Here is a 22,534-nt window from a genome sequence, read left to right as displayed (position 1 = left end):
CTGAACTACGCCATCCACTCACTGCAGGTGAAACGCCACATCGGGCTATCACTGTGCTCGACTCTTACATTATTTGAAAAGAGGCAGATCGTAAGTTGTCGAATCAAACTACACGCTCCCACTCAGATATTGTCCAGTTTGTGTGTTGTTTGGCCCACTGAAGAAGTACAGCTTTATATGCCTGTGAAAAATGGCCGTCTGCAAGGTACTGGTCGCCAAATATCTATTGCGTTTAGTTTTGTTCGCAATGTTCATTCAGAAACTGGTTGAGCTGGACCTGTGTTCATTGACAGCAGCAATACTTGTCAAGTTCAAAACAGACTGACATTAACAAGGAGTGAAACTGGTCTCCAATCCCTGTCGGTTGCTGTATTTTTACGACCACTGTTGTTATGCTGTGTTACGTGACTGTGAGTTGTAATAAAAACCTGTCCATACTAATAGACATACATAGAAAGAAGGATCCTTTATTGTATGATTATATTATAGCGGAACAAACACTGGTAGCAGTTACTTCTGTAAAATATCTGGGAGTATGCTACGGAACGATTTGAAGTGGAATGATCATATAAAATTAATTGTTGATAAGGCGGGTGCCAGGTTGAGATTCATTGGGAGAGTCCTTAGAAAATGTAGTCCGTCAACAAAGGAGGTGGCTTACAAAACACTCGTTCGACCTCTACTTGAGTATTGCTCATCAGTGTGGGATCTGCACCAGGTCGGGTTGACAGAGAAGATAGAGAAGATCCAAAGCAGAGCGGCGCGTTTCGTCACAGGGTTATTTGGTAAGCGTGATAGCGTTACGGAGATGTTTAGCGAACTCAAGTGGCAGACTCTGCAAGAGCGGCGCTCTGCATCGCGGTGTAGCTTGCTGTCCAGGTTTCGAGAGGGTGCGTTTCTGGATGAGGTATCGAATACATTGCTTCCCCCTACTTATACCTCCCGAGGATATCACGAATGTAAAATTAGAGGGATTCGAGCGCGCACGGAGGCTTTCCGGCAGTTCAAATGGCTCTGAGCACTATGGGACTAAACATCTGAGGTCATTAGTCCCCTAGAACTTAGAACTACTTAAACCTAACTAACCTAAGGACATCACACACATCCATGCCCGAGGCAGGATTCGAACCTGCGACCGTAGCGGTCACGCGGTTCCAGACTGACGCGCCTAGAACCGCTCGGCCACACCGGCCGGCTTTCCGGCAGTCGTCCTACCCGCGAACCATACGCGACTGGAACAGGAAATGGAGGTAATGACAGTGGCACGCAAAGTGCCCTCCGCCACACACCGTTGGGTGGCTTGCGGAATATGAATGTAGATGTAGATGAAATTTCTTACAACTATGACATTTACAATCGTAGCTGCAATGGTCGTCTAAAACTTTCGAATACAGCATGTGCTAAGCCTAGTTGCCCTCAGCATCCAGTGTGTCTTTCGACCCAACAATTCCATCCACGAACAACTTCTTTACATCACACAATTTATTGCATATTAATTAAATAAACTAAAGTCTACCAATTTTTCTCACTTGATATCGAAATACCTTTTCACTGGGTATGGAATTAAGGACCGCTCTTCAAGCTACAAATCCGTACACTCCCAGTTAACTACACTATATGATAGAACGCATTAGGACGCCCACAGTGGACAACAGGCCAACGGCCTTGCCGCAGTGGTAACACTAGTTCCCGTCAGATCACCAGAGATAAGCGTTGTTGGGCTTGGGTAGTACTTGGATGGCCCAATGTCCGAGGTCTGCCGAGTGGTATTGGCAAGTCGGTTGCACTCAGCCTTTGTGAGGGCAGTTGAGTAGCTACTTGACTGAGAAGTAGCGACACTGGTCAAGAAAACTGACTCCGGGTGGGAGAGCAGTGTGCTGATCACATACCCCACCATATCCGCATCCGGTGACGCCTAAGGGCTGAGAGCGACAGGGCGGCCGACCGGTACCGTTGGGCCTTCAAGGCCTGTTTGGACGGTGTTTGTTTGTTTACAGTTGACATTAATATGGGGTGTGTCCACCCTTCGCCTTTATGATGGCTTGAACTGTGCTGGGGACACCGTTAGTGAGGTTTCTGAATGTCTGCTGAGGAATGACTGCCCATTCTTTCTTAAGAGCCTGCAGTAGAGAAGGTAGTGATGTTGGACGCTGAGGTCTAGAGCGAAGTCGATGTTCTTAATCCTCCCAGAGGTGTTCCATTCGGTTGATGTCGGAACTCTGGGCAGGCCACTCCATTTTTGGTGTGTTATTGTCCATAAACCATTGCCTCACATATTTTGCTTTATGACAAGATACATTGTCATGCTGATACAGGCAATCATCGCCTCTGAAATGTTCCTCTACTGTACACACTGCTGTAAAATGTCTTCATACTCTTCCTGATTTAGCATTTTCTTCAGCACGCCCCAAATACGATAAACACCATCATACCATAACACCATCTCCTCTGTACTTCACTGTTAGCATTACACATTATGGCAGGCAAAGTTCTCCAAGCATTCGCCGAATCCAAACACTTCGATAGGACTGCCACATGGTGCAGTGTGATTCATCATTCCAAGTCACTCGTTTCCAGTGGCGTCGCTCTTTACACCATCTCAAGCATCGCTTAGCATAGACTACAGATACCTGTGCCTAATGAGGAGCTGATCGATCATTGTGCCCCGTTCGTTTTAACTCTCTACGCACATTCGTTGTGCTAGCAGTACTGTTGGTAGCACTGCTCCTAAATACCTGCCAATCAGAACACGAGGTCTATGTGGTCCTGGTTTGGCTGTGGGTGTTCCTTCGCGTTTAACCTTGACAAACATTTCACCAACAGTCGACTTAAGAAGTTTTAAAAGGGTAGATATGTCTATAATTGTATCTCTTATGCAGGGGACATGAGGTAAGGGTCTCCAGTTACTTTTGGTCATACTGTACATGTCTGACATTATAGCATATTTCCTTCTTCACCGTCCTACATCTGTTACAATCAACCATACCTGCTCCTGCATTTCATGCCACTGCAAGTACGCCTCAACAGTCTATCTTGTCCCCCTTCACTTACATCCTGTACACTGCAGACATTCCGACACCCCCCCCCCCCCCCCACCTATCTCCTGTAATATGCTGATGACACCACTTACCTACATAGCTACTCACTGCACCCTCCAACTCTCCCATGCCTTCCCCCTACATTCTTTGCATCTCCTGTTTGAGTGATGTAATATGTGAAAGCTACAAGGAAATTCCTTGGTAGCGTTACTGTCGTCCTGACTGCCATTTACAGTCAGGCCTTCCCTCTAACACAGAAAAGTACTTCAGACTAAACCTCGACAGAAAAATAACATGGAACTCATACGTTCATACCATCCAATACAAACCGGAAACTGACCAAAACAATGGGTGGCTGGTTAGTTGATTTGGGGAGGGGACCAAACAGCGAGGTCATCTGTCCCATCGGATTAGGGAAGGACGGTGAAGCAAGTCGGCTGTATCCTTTCAAAGAAACCATCCTGGCATTTGCTTGAAACTAGACCAGAAAGACTACGAGGCCACACCAGGGGTGAACAACTTTCTACCATCATCCTCAACTACAAAACTCATCTGCCCCACCCTAAATTACGATAATGTTGTCTGGGTCTCTACCTCCCCTAAAAGCTTGAAATTCTGGAAAGAAGTGCATGCCACCTCACTTTCCCCATCTGCATACCTTCGACTCACGTCCTACACCAACTCATCCACTTCCCACACCTTCTCTTTCCACAGCACCCTTGGATCCAATAAATCAACCATAAAACCCAGTCCCAGCACGCAGTATCCGACCCACTAAGCAGCAATATAAATGCTTGCCGTGTCACTACATCCAGATTACTCTTTTCATGGACTTTCACGCCTTATCCATCCTTTTGCACTCTCCAACGATGAAATCCGTTCAGATTTATGCTCTTCTACCCAACTGTGATCACTATGCTCCAGCCGTGCGGAGTGGGCGGAGTGGCCGCGTGGTTTGAGGCGCCATGTAACGGATTGCGCGGCCTCTCCCGCCGGAGTTTTGATTCCTCCCTCGGGCATGGGTGTGTGTATGTTGTTCTTAGGATAATTTAGTTTAAGTTAGTTTAAGTAGTGTATAAGTTTAGGGACCGATGAATTAAGCAGTTTGGTCCCTTAGGAACTCACACACATTTGAACATTTGAACAATGCTCCACCTCACGTCATCCTTCCATTTCCTTCTCCTTCTCTTTCTCCACTGACTTTTAGTCACTACTTCCAATTCCACAGGGCCCCATAGTCATACTCATCGTTCCACTTCCATCGAGACCGTGATGACTCTCCTGCACACCAACATTACAGTATAGGGCCTTTATCACCGGTGAACATATTTCCACTGCGATATAAAACAATCTAAAAAGGGTTAAAATGCTATACTAGTAATAAAAATTCTGCCAAGTGTAGTGTAGCAACTCGACGTGGCATGGATTCAAGAAATCGTTGGAAGTCCCCTGCAGAAATATTGATCCATGCTGCCTGTATAGCCGTCCACAACTGCGCTAGTGTTGCCGGCACAGTATTTTGTACAAGAACTCTCGATTATGTCCCATAAACGTTCGATGGGATTCATGTCACACGATCTGGGTGGCCAAATCATTCGCTCGAATTTTCCAGAATGTGCTTTGAGCCAATCGCGAACAATTGTGGCCCTGTGGCATGGCGTATTGTCATCCATAAAAATTCTGTCATTATTTGGGAACAAATGGTCTCCGAGTAGCCAAACATAACAAACTTTCGTCAGTGATGGGGTCAGTTGGGACAGAGGACCAATTCCATTCCAAGTAAACACAGCCCACATCATTATGGAGCCACCACAAGCTTGCACAGTGCCTTGTTGACCACTTGGGCCCATGGCTTCGCGGGGTTTGCGCTACACTACAACCTTACCATCACCTCTAAGGAACTGATATTGGGACTCGTGTGACAAGGCCACGGTTTTTCAGTCGCCCAGAGTCCAATCGATACAGTCACGAGCCCAGGAGGGGCGCCTTAGACGATATCGTGCTGTTAGCAAAGGCATTTGCGTCGGTCGTCTGCTGCCATTGATCAATAATGCAAAACTTCGCCCCACTGTCCTATCGGATACGTTCGTCTACGTCACACATTGATTTCTGAGGTTATTTCAAGCAGTGTTGCTTGTCTGTTAGCACTGACAACTCTACGGTAAAACGCCGCTGTTCTCGGTGGTTAAGTAAAGACCGTCAGCCACTGCTTTTTTCGCGGTGAGAGCTGATGCCTAAAATTTGATATTCTCGACATACTCCTGGCACTGTGGATCTCAGAATATTGAAAATGGAAGACCCGCCAAATGCGCTGACCCTTTATACCTTGCGTACGTGTTAGTACTACCATTCGCTATGTGCTTATCGCTGTCCTATGACTTTTGTCACCAGAGTGTGTCATTGCTTCACTGCAATGACTTAACGACCGCAGTGAGGGATCGTATCACCCGCTGGTACTTCATCTAAAGCGCTCCGATGCGACTAGTGTGCTATTTTAAGGGGGCGAAGAATAGTTTTAGGGTGAATTCGTGTCATCGTCGTCCAACACACTGTTCAATCTACTCATGCTGCAAACTCCCTAATAGATACGGATGTTTATGACAGGAGCGCAGTTTTGATACCAGAGGCAGTACGGGTTCCGCCGGCGGCAGCGACGGCGGCGGCGGCGGTGGCGGCGGGGGCGGCGTCACGGTGGCCTCGGCGTCTGCGGGGCTGGCGATGGAGGCGTCTGCGTCGGAGCAGGATGGGGGTGGCGTGGGCGAGGCGGAGGCGGAGGCGGCATGGGGGCGGCAGTCGCGCAGCCACAGGTCGGGTGTGATGAGCGCGCCCGACGAGCCAGCCCCCGCGACCGCACCCGCTGCCGCCGGGTGCAGCTGCAGGTGCGCCTGCGCCTCCTTGCAGAAGATGTTCATCTTGTACTGGTTCAGGCACTTGTCGCTGCAACACACCACATAAAGACGCAATTACTCGCCGAGCTCGAGTAAATCGTTCAAATGGCTCTAAGCACTATGGGACTTAATATCTGAGGTCATCAGTCCCCTAGACTTAGAACTACTTAAACCTAACTAACCTAAGGACATCACACACATCCATGACCGAGGCAGGATTCGAACCTGCGACCGTAGCAGCAGCGCGGTTCCGGAGTGAAGCGCCTAGAACCGCTCGGTCATAGCGGCCGGCTAACTCGAGTAAAGATCTCAAAGTAAGATACCACAAGGCCTGGATATGCAGGGTTTACTTTTAACAAACTATGATTCTTAATAACAGTGTTACTAATTTGGCAAAATTGTTGTTAACCTGCTTTGGATTGTATTGTCAATGGACGGTCTGGCACGACGTGCAAAACTGTACTCGATCCATATGTGCTGCACACAGGCGGGCAGAGGCTTGACCTGTCTCGGCTTTGTTCGGTCCTACTCTGAAGTACTCTGTACAACGCGATACTTCATTTAGCATTGCGGTGTGGCACTTTCCGGTCGGCACGACATTTTTCAGTCCAACAGAAACGTGGTGTCATAGCTGTTTCACTATTTGTTTGTTGTATAAGGGAAGTTGACGGGTCCAGTGTCTGTTTGCACAAAAAGTGGTAGTTTCATGATTCGTCGTCACAAGCCTTTAAAAGATGACAGAAAAGAGGGGTGAGAACTCTCAATATCCATGATACAGTCGCGTAATCGGCAGGTACCGCAAATTTGCTATGGAACGACTTAACAACGCCACGCAGAAAAAAAATTTAAAGATTTAGTTGATGATGCAGAACACTACAAAGCTCGACAGACGGGGTTCATTGTTTTGTAAATCGAGAAGAACCTTGTGCTACATCTGCAAGCATGGTTTCTGAAGTGGCGCGCATTATTTAACTGTCAGCTGCAACAGGTTTTGATAGGACTGAACGAAGAACACGAAGACTTTATACATTACTGCAAAGTACGATGTTTAAGTCAAGGGTCATTCCTGAAACGTTTTTTGATTTGAAACATGCTATTGCTGAGTGTATGAAGGGAAAAGAAAATCAGGAACGAAAATTAGAAGATCCAAAATAGATTGCAGACCTTGCATTTCAAATGGACCTGATTACACACTGCTCACAGTGAGGAACTGCAAGGTGAGAAAAAACTTACTTCTGATTTAATGGGAATTAATTTAAAAACATAAAAGGATTATGGAAGGCACGAATTTTGACAAGAAATGCCGACCATTTCCCTAACCTAACTGGCGTTAAAGAAAACGAGAGCTTACGAGAATTCTTTGTGGTCTTGAAAAAATTAGAAAGATAGTTTTCTAAACGTTTTGAGGATTTCGTCAATATTCATCCGTTTTCGAGACCGTCTGTCATTTCAGTTCAAAACACCTGTGCGCTTATGCAAATGGAACAGACAGATCTGCCATGTAATTTACGTTTAAAAGGCAAATTGTTTTACGTTAAAACTGTCCAGAAGATCTACGTTTTTTTCTTCGGGATGAGTTTCCATGTCTACATAAGAGATTGTAAACATAATAAAATATTTCAACATATATACGTTAAATACTTTTAACGATTATGAAACGAAATAATTCACGATTACGTTGCAACCTGAGTGCGAAAATCTGTGAAATAGGCTGCATCTATCTGTCCGTATTCCCACATTTTGACGAGACAGAAATTATACTACGTCTCTGTGCACCAAAAATAATGAAATAATACTGAAAATTTGTTTTAACCAAGTTTTCATCGGAACAATATTTCATCAGAACTGTTGTGCACAGCGACTGTCGGATATTTCAAAAAGGGAAAAGGAATTCAGGAGTCAGTCGCAAATTCAATCTCTATTTTTATTGCACATCTAGATTACAGCTATTGAATAGCTGTCTTCAGTGAGTTTAAATCGAATCATATAGGGTCAGATAAAATCAGAATCAGGTCATGTACGTCTTAATGTCGTATGGTCCCCATTTGTTATCACAAACTTGACAAGTCTAAATTACTCGATTTAAAGCGAAATCTGTGTGGGTCCTAGAAAATGCGGTCCTCATGGATTACAGCCAACATGAGGTGGCTAAAGGAGAAATCACCGAAAAAAATCAGGTGGGTCACTCGACTGCTCTATCAAGAAACCATTACCTTCTCATAGCAAATTAAAAAAACGCTCTCAAAAATTTCACATAAAAGAACCGAATCGTCCTCAGGGGACTAGGAAGCATATTGTTTGAGTGAAGCCGGAATAGACTATCAAACAACTTCATGACACGAATGAGATTAATTAATGACGGTTTTTTGTTTCTCAAAGGAATTTAAACAGGGTGGTCAGAAACTGTCTGAAAAACTTGTAGGGTGCTGAGGGGTAGGTTGTGCTGAGAACTAACTGTTACGAAAAAAATATCGATACGTTGCGCCGTTTCTGATTCAATTAGTTGGTTAGTTGCGCCTGTAAATTCAAGCACCTGCCAGAGATGGTGCTGCCCAAAGTGTTTTACGTTTGGTTTCCTAAAACCGAAAGAGAGAGCGGTACGCAAATTGGACATGGGGCGATAGTAAGGATCGAACCGGAGCCAGTAGCTGAGTAACCTTGTGTATTATCATATACGCTGTGAGAACAACTGATAATAATTGTATCTGACAGGCTGCTTGAATTTGCGTGCAACGACATGTTTGATTAACTTCAATGATAACTAAATTTGAAACGGTGGAACGTATCAAATTTTTTTCTTAACAATTATATCTCTGCAAAATCTACCCTGCAACAAACTTGTAAGCTTTTCAGACTGTATCAGACCATCCCATACAGTGCGAAGAATCTGTATGTTTCTTGATTGATGAGTATATATGCCGTTGCGGCTTTCCACGTTTAGTTAAGCAAATCTGCTGTTCACCAATTTTCGCCTCAGAAAATATGATACGCAAACAGCTAAAATACGATAGCACACAGAAATAAGTTTACACATTTCACAGACAGATGATGAGCACGAATTCCATCATTTAACTTACCTGACGACTGTGGTGATAGGAAGGGAAACCTGATGCAACTTTAAAATTAAAGAAATTTGCCAAATCATGAAAACAGGGGACTTTCCACGACGGCATAACCACTGAGAGAGAGGTGCATATATCTAAATACCTTAATGCTCAAAGATGACTGAGGTAGACCGTTATCCATAAAGAAGATGTTATGGAACGTAAACCTAATTAACATTAGCTACAGAGAGAGGATGTATGGTGCAGTGTGGCTTCATCGTGGCAGGAATGCTCACTTTGCATGATAGTGTTTACTTAAATACTTATTCACTGGTGTTAGTACGTCATCACACACATACTTCTACCAAACGGTTCAAATGGCTCTGAGCACAATGGAACTTAACTTCTGAGGCCATCAGTCCCCTAGAACTTAGAACTACTTAAACCTAACTAACCTAAGGACATCACACACATCCATGCCCGAGGCAGGATTCGAACCTGCGACCGTAGCGGTCGCGCGGTTCCAGACTGTAGCGCCAGCCGGCCGCGTTAGTCTAGCGGTTCTAGGCGCTCAGTCCGGAGCCGCGCGACTGCTACGGTCGCAAGTTCGAATCCTGCCTCGGGCATGGATGTGTGTGATGTCCTTAGGTTAGTTAGGTTTAAGTAGTTCTAAGTTCTAGGGGACTGATGACCATAGATGTTAAGTCCCATAGTGCTCAGAGCCATCTGATCAGACTGTAGCGCCTAGAACCGCTCGGCCACCCCGGCCGGCTATTTCTACCAATTTCCATATTTAAGTAATGGTTTTCACTATTAACAACCTACGATGCAGTTTTATTATTATTGTTGTTACTATTCTTGGAGAGCTGACCATTTAAGATCACGCTACGACTTCATTTTGTTCTCATTGTCCAGAGTTTCTTCTGTCTCCAACAATCCGTCATAAGTCACTTTACTGTTGCTTTTGTTCCTCTGTCCGTGTTCTTCAGGTATTTGTAATTCTTCTTTCCACTCTGTATTCTGTTTCTACACACGTTCCCTTCTAAAATGAGTTCTTACGGATTGCTGGGTCTCTGAAAGTCTTTCCCATCTTCTTTAAATTCACGTCGTGGTGGTCTTCTTGTTCCAGAAGTAATCAAATATTTGTTTGGATGGTCAATTTTTGTCGATTTTGTACAACTGTCTAAGAAATATCAGCATCCTTTTCCTCGTGGTCTTCGAGATCCTGTACACATTCCGGTAGCCTTCTTTGCTACTTCGAAGTCCCCAGTCGGCCTGAGTGTGGATCACATTCATAATTTTTGGTAGGTTTTTCCAACTTCTCCAGCTTGTAGCTCATCGACAGGCATTCACTGGCGTGCAGGCATTCTGTATTCACCACAGTATTATAGTGTCTTAGTTTGACGCTTCAGGAGATGCACGTCTTGCTGTAAAAGATTTTAGTGAGCCAATACGATCCGTCCATTTTTGAGATGCGATCACCTATCACAGCTTTTTCTACTCCATTTTCCTGTGTGATCTCGCCGAGGTATTTTAATTTCTTTACTCTCGTAATATATTCTATCTCTATTTCAAGGAATGTCGGCCTATATTTGTTACTCATCTTGAATTTGATCGTTTCTATCGAGGTCCTCAGCCCTGTCCGACAGGCGATGCTTTCTAAAAAGTTGGATGTTTGTTATTCAGAAATGTCCGTCTTGATAGCATATAACTATAGTATTCACAATGTCCGGTTCAGCTCACTGCCACCGTCAGACCTGTTACAAAATAGGAAAAAAAACACTATTGTGACACTAATACGGTCAGTTGGCTGAAGACCAAATATACAGAAAATCTAAGAACACATAAAAAGATTCTTAGATTTTCTGTATGTTTGGTATTCAGCCAATTGAGCCTATTATTGTCACATTAGTATTTTTTCTTTTTTGTAACAAGTCTGATAATGGCAGTAAGCCGAAACCAGTCACTATAAAGCTATACGCGATCAAAACGGACACTTACTGATAAAGTGCCAAACTCGTTTACAGAATATGTCTTCAATTAATTGGTCTGGATGATCACTTCCTCTGGGGTATCTCAAAGTCATCTGCAAAGGCCATGCAATTGACTTGAATTCCTTCAGATTTTGTGTCTAAGCAGATCGGGCCTATTCCTTTATTTTCGAGTTTTGATTTCCAAATTTCTACAATCTTTTATAGAACACAGCTGATTAGTAGCGGTGATAGACAGCAATCTTGTCTCACGCCTGTCTTTATTTTAGAGGGCCCGGGCAGTTCCCCCATGAAATTCACCCTGTTCGGGTCTCTATGATTTTACTCGCCAATCTGGGTTTCACTCGGAATTCCCTGATGAACGCATCCAGGGTTCATTGTCCACTGAGTCAAAAGCCTTTTTGAAATCTATGAAAGACACCACAATTCTCCCGGAACTCAGTATTCTTTGACAGATTATTGAATTCAAATTAAGAATTTTCTCAACGCAGTAGCTGCCGTTCCGGAGCCGTCCATGATACTCTCTGAGTTGTGTATCTGGGGTCATCTCTGTTGTATTGAGAAGCGGGAAATAACTGCAGAAATCTATGTGGGACTTACGACTAAAGTATCCGTTAGGACAGTGCAGCGAAATTTGTTGTTAACAGACTATGGCAGCAACCGACAGATGCGAGTGTCTTGGCTAACAGCACGACGTCACCTGCAACGACAAATAACGATGTCGTGTCACTGGGCCACAACTGTTCGCGATTGGTTTGAAGAACATTCTGGAAAATTTATAGTGAATAATTTGGCCACCCAGATCGACCGACTTGAATCTCATAGAACATTTATGGGACACAGTCGAGTGGTCAGTGAGTGCACAACATCCTTCACCGGCAACACTTTCGCAATTATGGACAGCCAGACAGGCAGCATAGCTCAATATTTTTGCATGGGACGTCCAGCGACCTGTTGAATCCGTGCCACGTCGAGTTTCTGCACTAGGCTGGGCAAAAGGAGGTCCGACACGATATTGAGAGGTATCCCATGACTTTTGTTAGCTCAGTGTAAATTCACACTTGTAGTTACAGAAATACCTCGGATCAACCTTTGATGCAATCCAGCATATGGAATGCCGGAGTTAGGAGGTCAGAGGAAGGGAAAGCAGAGATAATAACAGAGGAAAGATGGAACAGCCAACGGGAACAACAGTTTCAGGAGGAATTTCCCTGTAAGATGGATTGGATATCCGTGTTGTAATATTAATTTAACAAAGCAGTCTTTTAGAATGCGAGACTTAAACAGGGACATTTTAAAACAAGACACCTGTCATTAGTTATAGCCCCATTCGGTGACTGTAATGGCAATTACAAGATATATTTAAACTTCTATTTGTGGTCAGAAAAAATTGAATATTTGTGAAGAAAGGAAATGAAGTTGAACTGAGTACTTCACTAATCCAACTGTAAAGAGGGGAAGTGCTGGTTAGATGTAGGAGAGATTTGGTATGTAGCTGCTTATAATGATGATACATTCCTTACGGCGATAGAAAGGGAAAACATGGGTGGGGTGTATACATAGGGCAAATCAAGAAATAACCATTGTCATAATCAAAATGAGAAAAATGGGTGTAGACGGGAGGGGTCCGTAGAATATTAACGAGATGAAAGTGGTGAGTTAGGAGAACACATTAAAAAAGTTTGACGCTGTACCGAACACTTTAAGAGCAAAACTGACTCATAGAAGAAGAACAAGATGGCAAAGTCCACGTTGGGCAACTGATTATTGGATGCAAAAAGAGAGAAATCTTGGTTGCATATAAGGGACGAGTTTAGTGCCAAACTGCTATGTTTATATGAATCTGACAGTACTCACAAGGGAACCTCGCCATCGCACCCCCCTCAGATTTAGTTATAAGCTGGCACAGTGGACAGGCCTTGATAAACTGAACACAGATCAATTGAGAAAACAGGAAGAAGTTGTGTGGAACTGTGAAAAAATAATCAAAATATACAAACTGAGTAGTCCATGGGCCACATAGGCAACATCATGGAAACCTACAGCTCAGGAGCGTCGTGGTCCCGTGGTAGCGTGAGCAGCTGCAGAAGGAGAGGTCCTTGGTTCAAATCTTCCCTCGACTGAAAATTTTACATTCTTTATTTTTGAATAGTTATTATCTGTCCGTTCGTTCATTGACGTCTCTGTTCACTGTAATAAGTTTAGTGTCTGTGTTTTGCGACCGCATCGCAAAACCGTGCGATTAGTAGACGAAAGGACGTTCCTCTCCAATGGGAACCGAAAACATTTGATCGCAAGATCATAGGTCAACCGATTCCTCCACAGGAAAACACATGTGATATATTCTATACGACACTGGTGACGGCATGCCCGTCAAATGACAGGAATATGTTGTCGACCAACCTAACTTGTACACTTGGCGAAGGGGTAAAAAGATTCTTCTACCTTTCCCGATTTAGGTTTTCTTGTGAATGTGATAATCACTCCAAAAAAAAAGTGATGAAAACATAAGAGTTTGTCACATAAACTGAAAATAAAAAATTAAACTTATCACTCGATGGAAGATTTGAACCACGGACCTTTCATTCCGCAGCTGCCCACGTTACCACCAGACCACAGCGCTCCTGCGTTTCCAGTCTCCTTGTGTTGCCTATCTTCCCATGAACTACTCAGTTCGTATATTTTGCTTACTTTTTCACAGTTCCACACAACTTCTTCCTGTTTTCTCAATTAATCTGTGTTCAGTTTTTCAAGGTCTATCCACTGTGCCAACTTATAACTAAATCTGAGGGGGGTGCGATGAGGAGGTTCCCTTGTCAGTGACAAGTAGCAGAAACTCGTGTGTCAGACAGTTAGCTGTTAATATCCATAAGTATGCTGAGAAAAGCGATAAGAAAATAAGTATATGTTATATGATTATTAGTCGTACTGATGTGACTATTTGCTCGGACATATTTCGCTGAGGCGGAGTCAGGCAGCAGCAGCCGGCCGAGACACAAGCAGCAACAGGTAAGTATCCGATTTTGTGGTATTTTACGAGTTCCTAAGCAGGAGCGAATTGTATAGATTTCCAAGATATCAAGGACCAGTTACAACAGTCACGGAATAATCGGTGCGATATTCCTTGATGGTACGGTGAGTACCGAACGGTACGTGTAGGTTTCGGAAGATGATTCATCATCCCCATTATCCAAAGTGACCCTGATTTCTACAAGATGTGGTTCATGCAAGACTGATCTCGACCCCGTCGAAGCAGGAGAGTGTTTGATGTCCTGGAGGAGCATCTTGGGGACGGCTTTCTGGCTTTGGGGTATCCAGAGGCCACTGGCATGGACCTCGATTAGCCGCCATATTATCCTGATCTAAACACATGCAACTCCTTTTTTTGGGCTATATTAAAGATAAGGTCTACAGCAATAACCCCAAAACCATTGCTGAGCTGAAAACAACCATTCAGACTGTCATCGGCAGCATCGATGTTCCGACTCTTCAGCGGGTCATACAGAATTTCACTATTCCTCTGCGCCACATCATCGCCAGTGATGGCAGGCATATAGAATGTGTCATAACTTAAATCCGAATATCTGTAGTGACGTTTACATGTTGAATAAAGTGTTTTTTTACTAATCTACGTTTTTTTCATATAGTTCAATAATTTTCACCCGGTACATACCTGAAGCGTTAGAGACGAACAATGATAAGCGATCTCCATTGTGAATTTAGGAATGCCTCACATAACCATTCAATAAAAACGAATGTAGAAGTTAGTACTACGCTCAAGAATTATGACGTTTTTGGAGAACGAAAATCTCCTCTGTAAAAATCAATATGGATTCCTCAAACAGAGATCTTGTGAAACTCAGTTCGCTTTGTTTCTCCATGAGATTCATAGCACTGTAGACAACGCATCGCAGGTTGACTCCATGTTACTTGAATTCAGGAAGACATTTGACACCATCCCGCCGTACCTTTTAGTGAAAAAAATACGACCTTATCGACTATTGGTCCATATTTGTGACTATATTCAAAGACTTCCTTGCAGTAGAGGGCAAGATGTCGTTCTTAACGGAACAAACCCTACATATGTAAAGTTAATTTGTGGAATACCCCAATGAAGTACGATGGAACCGTTACTGTTTTTAATGGATGTAAATGATCTAGTAGAAAGCGTCGAATGCTCTTCAAGGCTGTCGCAGATGATGCGGTTGTCTATAACAGAATGGCAACGCCAGAAGATAGTATCAATTTGCAGAATGATTTGCAGAGGACTGATGAATGGATGAATGGAGCAGACTCTGACAGTTGACCCTAAACTTAAATAAATGTAACATATTGCGCATGCAGAGGAAAAAACATCCACTACTGTACAACTACACTATCGATGAAAAACTGCTGGAAACAGTATCTACCGTAAAATATGTAGGAGTAATTATACAGAGCGATCTTGAATGAAATAACCATATAAATCAAACAGTAGGACAAGCACATGCCAGACTTAGATTCATAAGAGGAATCTTAAAATTGATCCTTACCATGTAGGGACGATAGAAGAGATAAAGAAGATGCAACGAAGAGCGGAGCGTTTCGTCACGGGATCGTTTAGTAGACACGAGAGCCTAACCGAGATGCTCAACAAACTCCTCTGCCTCAGGAGATTCGAGGCTGATTGCCATTCGAGGGGGCGCGGGTTCGATTCCTGGTCGGGTCGGAGACTTTTCTCCGCTCGCAGACTCCGTCCTGTGTTGCTCTTACGCTCGTATTCTCATAACTAACATCCCGGTATTGAGATGGCTGAATGTGCAGGTCCCGAAAGCCAATAATACAACAGACTAAACACGAAAAATTAAAAAAAAGAGGCTCCATTGGCAGACGTTACAAGAGAGGCGTTGTACACCACGGAGAAGTTTCCTGTTGAAATTTCAACAAAGCACTTTCCCAGAGCCCATCGTGTTGGCCGAGCGGTTCTAGGCGCTTCAGTCGGGAACCGCGCGACTGCTACGGTCGCAGGTTTGAATCCTGCCTGGGGCATGGATGTGTGTGATGTCCTTAGGTTAGTTAGGTTTAAGTAGCTCTAAGTTCTAGGGGACTGATGACCTCAGATGTTTAAGTCCCATAGCGCTCAGAGCCATTTGAACTTTCCCGGAAGAGTCCGACAACATATTTTTTCTTTCACATACATCTCGCGTAATGACCACGACGAGAAAATCCGAGAAATTAGAGCCAATGCAGAGGCTTACCGACCATCATTCTTCCTATGCGCCATTCACGAGTGGAAAAGGATAGGGGGCCGGGGCGGGGCAGATCAGTTAGTGGCACAAGAAGTACCCACCGCCACACACCGTTACGTGGCTTTCGGAGTATGGTGTAGATGTAGTTTTTAGCGGTCTAAAAGTGATTATGAGGCTAATTAACTTTAATAACATCCATTGGAAATTTCTTAAACTAGCGATTTGACTTAATTTTACGAGAAGGAAGATGCACGTAGTTAACACATCTCATACCTACATCCATTCTCTGGGAATCACTGTAAAATATGTGGCAGAAGGTAGTTCTCATTGTTGAGTGTATTAAGACTTCTTCTCATTCCATTCACGGCTGATGAGTGAGAACAACGACTGCTCATATGCTTCTCTGCGAGCTGTTATTTCCCTAATCCGGGAAAAGTTCGTAGGAAACAGATGAATATTTCTAGTTTCTACGACTAATACTATCCGCTAAGTCATCAATGTACAGCATGAATAGCAATCAAAGTTTGTAATTAATAAGCATCTCGGGTGCTTATCTGTGAATAAAGAATCTTATTCTCATAGTGCTTGTTTTAAATGTATTCTTGACCTCTCATTCAAATATTCAGTTTGGAATCGCTAAATATGTATCTAGGCTATTATGAGGCTTGTGTCGTTTGTAGACGAAGCTAAACTGAAATGAGTAACAGTTAAAAATAACATGGAGTGGTGGAGACTTCGACGAAGTGCAGAGGAGTAGGGAGTAGGGCACCGCTAGTGAATGAGCGGAACGGAGCCGATCGATTTGCCACGACAGCGGTAATTCCTAGAATCGTCGGACCTTCATTAAAGTTAAGCAGCAGCTTGTGACAAAAGCAGAGGGTTCTCGTCGAGCTCTCCTGGCTGACGTTGCCAGACTTATATATTTCTCCTTTGTACAAAAACTGTGTGATTCAAGCAAGCCGAACGAGTTGGCAGTTGTTCAGCAATGGATGTTTTAACATGTTACAGGATGAAACACGTGGACCTTCGCCAATTCAGTTAAGTATATTTCTGTCAATCCTTACCTCCAGCATTATTTCTATAGTATTTTTCAAGTTCTTCTCAGCATTTCTCAACTAGGTGCTGTTAACTTGCTAGCCGGCCGAAGTGGCCGCGCGGTTCTGGCGCTGCAGTCTGGAACCGCGAGACCGCTACGGTCGCAGGTTCGAATCCTGCCTCGGGCATAGATGTGTGTGATGTCCTTAGGTTAGTTAGGTTTAACTAGTTCTAAGTTCTAGGGGACTAATGACCTCAGCAGTTGAGTCCCATAGTGCTCAGAGCCATTTGAACCATTTTGTTAACTTGATATTTTTTATTAAACGCTTTTTGGCATCATCCATACAGCCAGTCTCAGCGCCATAAAAAACAACTATCCGTTACATGCACTGAAAGCGAACTTACGTCAGTGATCTAAGAAAATCTATCTTATCGCATAATGTCGCTTTCACAAAGGTGAATTATGAAGTTTACTAGGGAATCCCGGGAAGATATTATAACGTGGCGTTATTTCCATGTTCACTGTAAGGTATTTGTGGTAGCTAACCGTATAGTCGTATAGTAAGTTACACTCTTACTGGTTCAGGGTGTTACGTAATTAATCTTCGATGTCCACGCCTCACTTAACACAGTTGGCGTTTAAACGCTGCAGGTGAAGAACTTTGTGAGCAACTCAACGGGCTCTAGAGATAGCCATAATTATCTAGCCGTTTTATATGGCAGTATGATGCTGTTTCATAAACTTCTGAGTTGACGTTAATAACAGTATAATACTTTTAGTATATTCCCTATTGCTGGGGTGATGGATCATCGCCCGACAGTCAAGTCCACGGTCAAACGTAAGGACGAAATTCTTGTCCTGAAATTTACACACACTGAAATTAAATTACATTTCCAGATTCTAAAAGTCATAATTAACTTTGTAATATATTTCCAACAGCCTCTCGTTACTGACCCAAGTCCTTAGGGCTTTTATGAAACAAGAAACACGTTTTACTTTAAACATTATCCTCGCCTGAAAACTTTTGAACTTAAAGAATGATTATGACTATCCTCTTCAACAAGTTTGTCGAAAGCTGCTACGTGAGATACTATTTTTTAAATGTAAGTATATGTGTTTGAGGTATTTGTTTTTCTGGCTTAATACTTGTGAGTGTCTTTGTCATGGAATCATCAAATACAGGAGAAATACCGCTGTAATCTCTAAAATATCCCAGTTAACCGTGTCTGTGTTCAGTCAGAAACTTTTCCCGTGAAGAATTTTTGAGTAAACTGACGTAAGTGAGCCAAAATATGCAGCCCATACACGACTTCGACTGTGCCTTTTTGGAGCTGTGACGTGACTATATCTGCCCACAACTTAATAAATTAGCATTCACTTTCGCAATTGATAAGACTGTCTGATGAGACAATGATTAATATCCAAATACCTGCTGTCCGTAAAGCTACTGTTGTGTTACTATAACAATCATCATTAAAGCCTAAAAATAAAAAGCTCAACAGTGAACTTTGTGGAATCGTAGAAGACGTTCATTTCACTGATTTTGGCAATGAGGTCCTCATACATCAAACTGCTTACTGGGCATGAGAGCCAAGGAAAACTCCCCAGTAGGTTCTAATGACATGCTCAAGCAATAAGAAGAAAGGATACGCAAAATAAATAAATATTTTTTCGGACAGCACAACCAGCTTTAGGTATAATGCCCGAATAGGTGAACGTATTAAATTGCTTTCGTCGTAACCATAACGGAATGATTAGACATTCGCTTGTTCCGGCAATGAGTTTGAAAACAGACATGGTCGACACATGTGACGCCTAATGAAGCAACAGGGGCAATAGAAGACTGGAAGGGACATTAGGGGTTGAGGTCCCGTCGATGACAATGTCATTAGAGACGGAGCACGGACTCAAATTGGGGAATAATGGCGAAGGAAACTTGCCGTGTCCTTTTCAAAGAGGCTTTAAGCAATTTGTAAAACTTAAGACACACCTAAATCTGGGTGTCAGTATGGAGACTTTAACTGTGGTCCACTTAAATATGAGTCCACTGTTTTAACCATTGCTCCTTCTTTCTGGGTGAAAAGGGAGAATAAGACTGCCAAAGTAGAATTATTTACATGGAGATGGTATCATCGATACGGCTGTGGCACTAAACACTGGGTTCCAGGAACGAAATCAAGAAAGCTCGCGTATATTCCAAGTGGACGAGACTTACTGTAAAGTATAATTAACATGCAAAATGTCAAATATTTTTGGGCCTCTTACGTATGACTTAGCACAGAGAGAAATCACTACACTGTATAGCGAAAACAATTAGACCTACTACAAACAGGTTTTTGGAATACAGTGGCTGCAGAGAGGTTGCAAGACGTCCTGGTGTAAAAGTAACCATGAATTTTATGACTTGTAGGTTATCTGGCGACTGCTGGAAGATCCTACTTTTATTTTTATTCATGATTTATTTGCCAGTCTCTCTGAATCAGTTATATTAGTAATAACGGAAGCTCAAGTTAAACTGCGCAACAAGGTGACGCAGTGGTGAGACATGGGACTCGCATTCGGTAGGATGATGGTCCAAATCCCCGTCCGGCGACCAGATTGAAGTTTTCTGTGATTCCTCTAAAGCGCTCAAGAACAATGATGGGATGCTTCCTGCGAAAGGAGTCAACCGATTTCGTTCCAAATATTTCCCCATGCCGAGCTTGTACTCCACTTCTAATGTCCTCTTTGCCTGCAGGACGTTGAACCCTAATCTTCCTTCCCAAAGAGAAATGATCAGTGTCCACAGTGTTTAACAGCGAGAGTTGAATTATCAGATTAATGTATACTGAAGCTGTGGCCGTGGTGATCTAGTGGGTGGAGCTCTAGGCTCTGACCTGGAGATCCCAGGTTGAATCCCGGACTGGAGTGGGGACTTTTCCTCCAGGACAGTCCCAGGTCGACTCAGTCTCCTATCAAATGAGAGCCACGGATCTTTCTCGGGGGTGAAATGCGGCGTGGGCAATGGACCCATCACACTCCTCTCCTAGTGCTGCGCCGAAGAAAGACTGTACTCTACATACGGTCAGGTCAATAGTCAGGTCACGGGCTGTGCGCCACAACTGGAGCTTTATTTGCTGAAGTTTGACATTTGTGTTGCAAAATGGAACTGTGTATTGTTACCCTTTACGCTGTTATGCATGATGTTGGTGCTCTGCCTTTTGATGTCAAGAGCAGCGCAAATCGCTCTTGATTACAAATGCAAACCTCTTCCTAATAATAGGTGACTAGATTCTTAATTATCCTTAACTACCATAAGTCATTCAAAGAAATCATCACTGCTAACTAAATGAGTAGGCAACTGGCAGCTGAACTGGCAACGTCAACGGTATTCTGTTTCATCACTAAGATGCAGAAGAGGAAAAGATGCACCGTAACATATTAAACGAGGAAATGTGAATTATGATATTGCTGAAAAGGGGAGTACATCTCCTGGCACTGGTTTTGCAGTCAACTTATCGTTATAGATCTTCATGTGGATACGATGGCACAATACTATCCAAAGTAACGCATCACATGTGAGGTGTCACAAAGGACACCTCGTTGTCGTTAAAGGGTGGTGCACAAATTATGAAAATACAATGGATCAGAAATGGTTGAGTTGAAGGGAGACCTGAGACCACCGAAGGTGAGAAGCGACGATCATTAGTATAGCTACAGTACAGATGAGCTGCGTTGGAACGGACATCTTGCTCAGTCGCAAGGAGTCACAGATAAAACAACTTCAATACGCTGAAACTTCACTTTTTTCAGCAATAGATGTACTACGTCTAGATTTTGAGTACTGCACGTAACTTAGGCACTTATTTCACTTCCACAAATATGGATGCAATTGGAGCCAAGTTCTCTGTTGCAGGGTCAGACAATTTCGACCGGAGAAGAGGCAGCTTCCTACTGCACGAAGCAGACGTGATAAGTACTAGCTCACTCTTTTGAACAAGCTGAACGTTACTAACTGGACTTCCTGGTACCATTATACCGCGGCCCTCGAGCGACTGCCGAGGCCCGTGGAGAAAAGACTGTCTTAGGTTTCTATTCCTGGGACAGTTTGGTTTCCGAAAGGATCTGTTGTTTGCAAAACCTCACACTGAACGAAACTGAACTTGACAGACAATAGATTCCTTTGGATAATGGCCAGTGCCATACTGAAACATCACAAACCGCGTACAATATCCATGTGGAAGATTACTTACAAATTATACGAATTATTAGTTCGCACCGCTATGTGTGATTTCATTCCATATCTCCCTCCAATGGGAGCGTACATCAAATGACATTTGAATATGAAGAAGTTGTGAATAAATCTACATATCATATCTGAAATCATCTCACTACCATCTATGAGTGACGTGTATCAGTAAAACGAAACTTAAAAAAAAATTGTGTTTTGCAGATCCGGTGATCACTCCTTGCTAGAACAGAGTATTAACTGTCCTTCAGAATTACATTCCTACTTTTTGGTAGTTATCAGTTTCGAGTTTTAGCAAAGTATCTTTGGATCACAATAGTCTTTTCACTACAACAGTAATCGTATATTCGTTGAGCTTGTTGTATGGCATGCTAGGAGTTTGAAATAGAATGAATGAACTCACTATTATCATAGTAGAAAGAATTGTTTTATGTGAGATGAATTGGTGAAAACCCGAAAGTGGTAGTGACTTAAAAATTGTATTGTGATCTTGAGAATAAATAAAAAAACCCTTAAATGAAATAAGATTCATGAAATAGTACAAGAAAAAGGTATATTGCGAAACTAAATCAAGGAAATTCATACTCCTATTTTCCATGTTCGTAAACGACCGGTTGGATAGCGAGGCCAGTAATTTGAGAATGTTTCCAGATGAATAGGAAAGTATAATTCTTGAGTGACAGTAGACGAATTCACGTTCGTACAGAAATTCAGCTTGTCGTTATGAACGTCGGCTTGCTTTAAATGTGGATAAATTTAAGTTAATGCCGTTTGGTAGGAGAAACACTTCATAAAGTTCGAATACATTATTAGTGGTATGCTGCCCAACTCAGTCACGTAGACTAAATATTTAGCCATAACTTACGAAAAGTCATACAATGGAGTGAGTATATTAAGGTAGCCTTAGGGAAGGCGAATGGTCGACTACAGCTTCGGGTTCCCGGGTTCGATTCCCGGCGGGGTCAGGGATTTTCTCTGCCTCGTGATGACTGGGTATTCTGTGCTGTCCTTAGGTTAGTTAGGTTTAAGTAGTTCTAAGTTCTAGGGGACTGATGACCATGGATGTTAAGTCCCATAGTGC

The 22,534-nt window shown here is 43.1% G+C and overlaps 1 protein-coding gene across 1 annotated transcript in view; it reads right to left on the bottom strand.

Moving 5' to 3' along the window:
- The window catches only part of LOC124722378 (sine oculis-binding protein homolog), a 69,819-nt gene that overhangs the window by 29,286 nt on the left and 17,999 nt on the right, over positions 1–22,534 (bottom strand). The window contains exon 3 of the mRNA XM_047247552.1: positions 5,672–5,975. Coding sequence (XP_047103508.1) covers positions 5,672–5,975 — 304 coding nt within the window. The remainder of the gene's footprint in view (positions 1–5,671; positions 5,976–22,534) is intronic.

This window comes from Schistocerca piceifrons, chromosome X (genome assembly GCF_021461385.2).
Source record: "Schistocerca piceifrons isolate TAMUIC-IGC-003096 chromosome X, iqSchPice1.1, whole genome shotgun sequence".
NCBI lineage: Eukaryota > Metazoa > Arthropoda > Insecta > Orthoptera > Acrididae > Schistocerca > Schistocerca piceifrons.
This window is presented reverse-complemented; position numbering and strand designations above follow the sequence as displayed.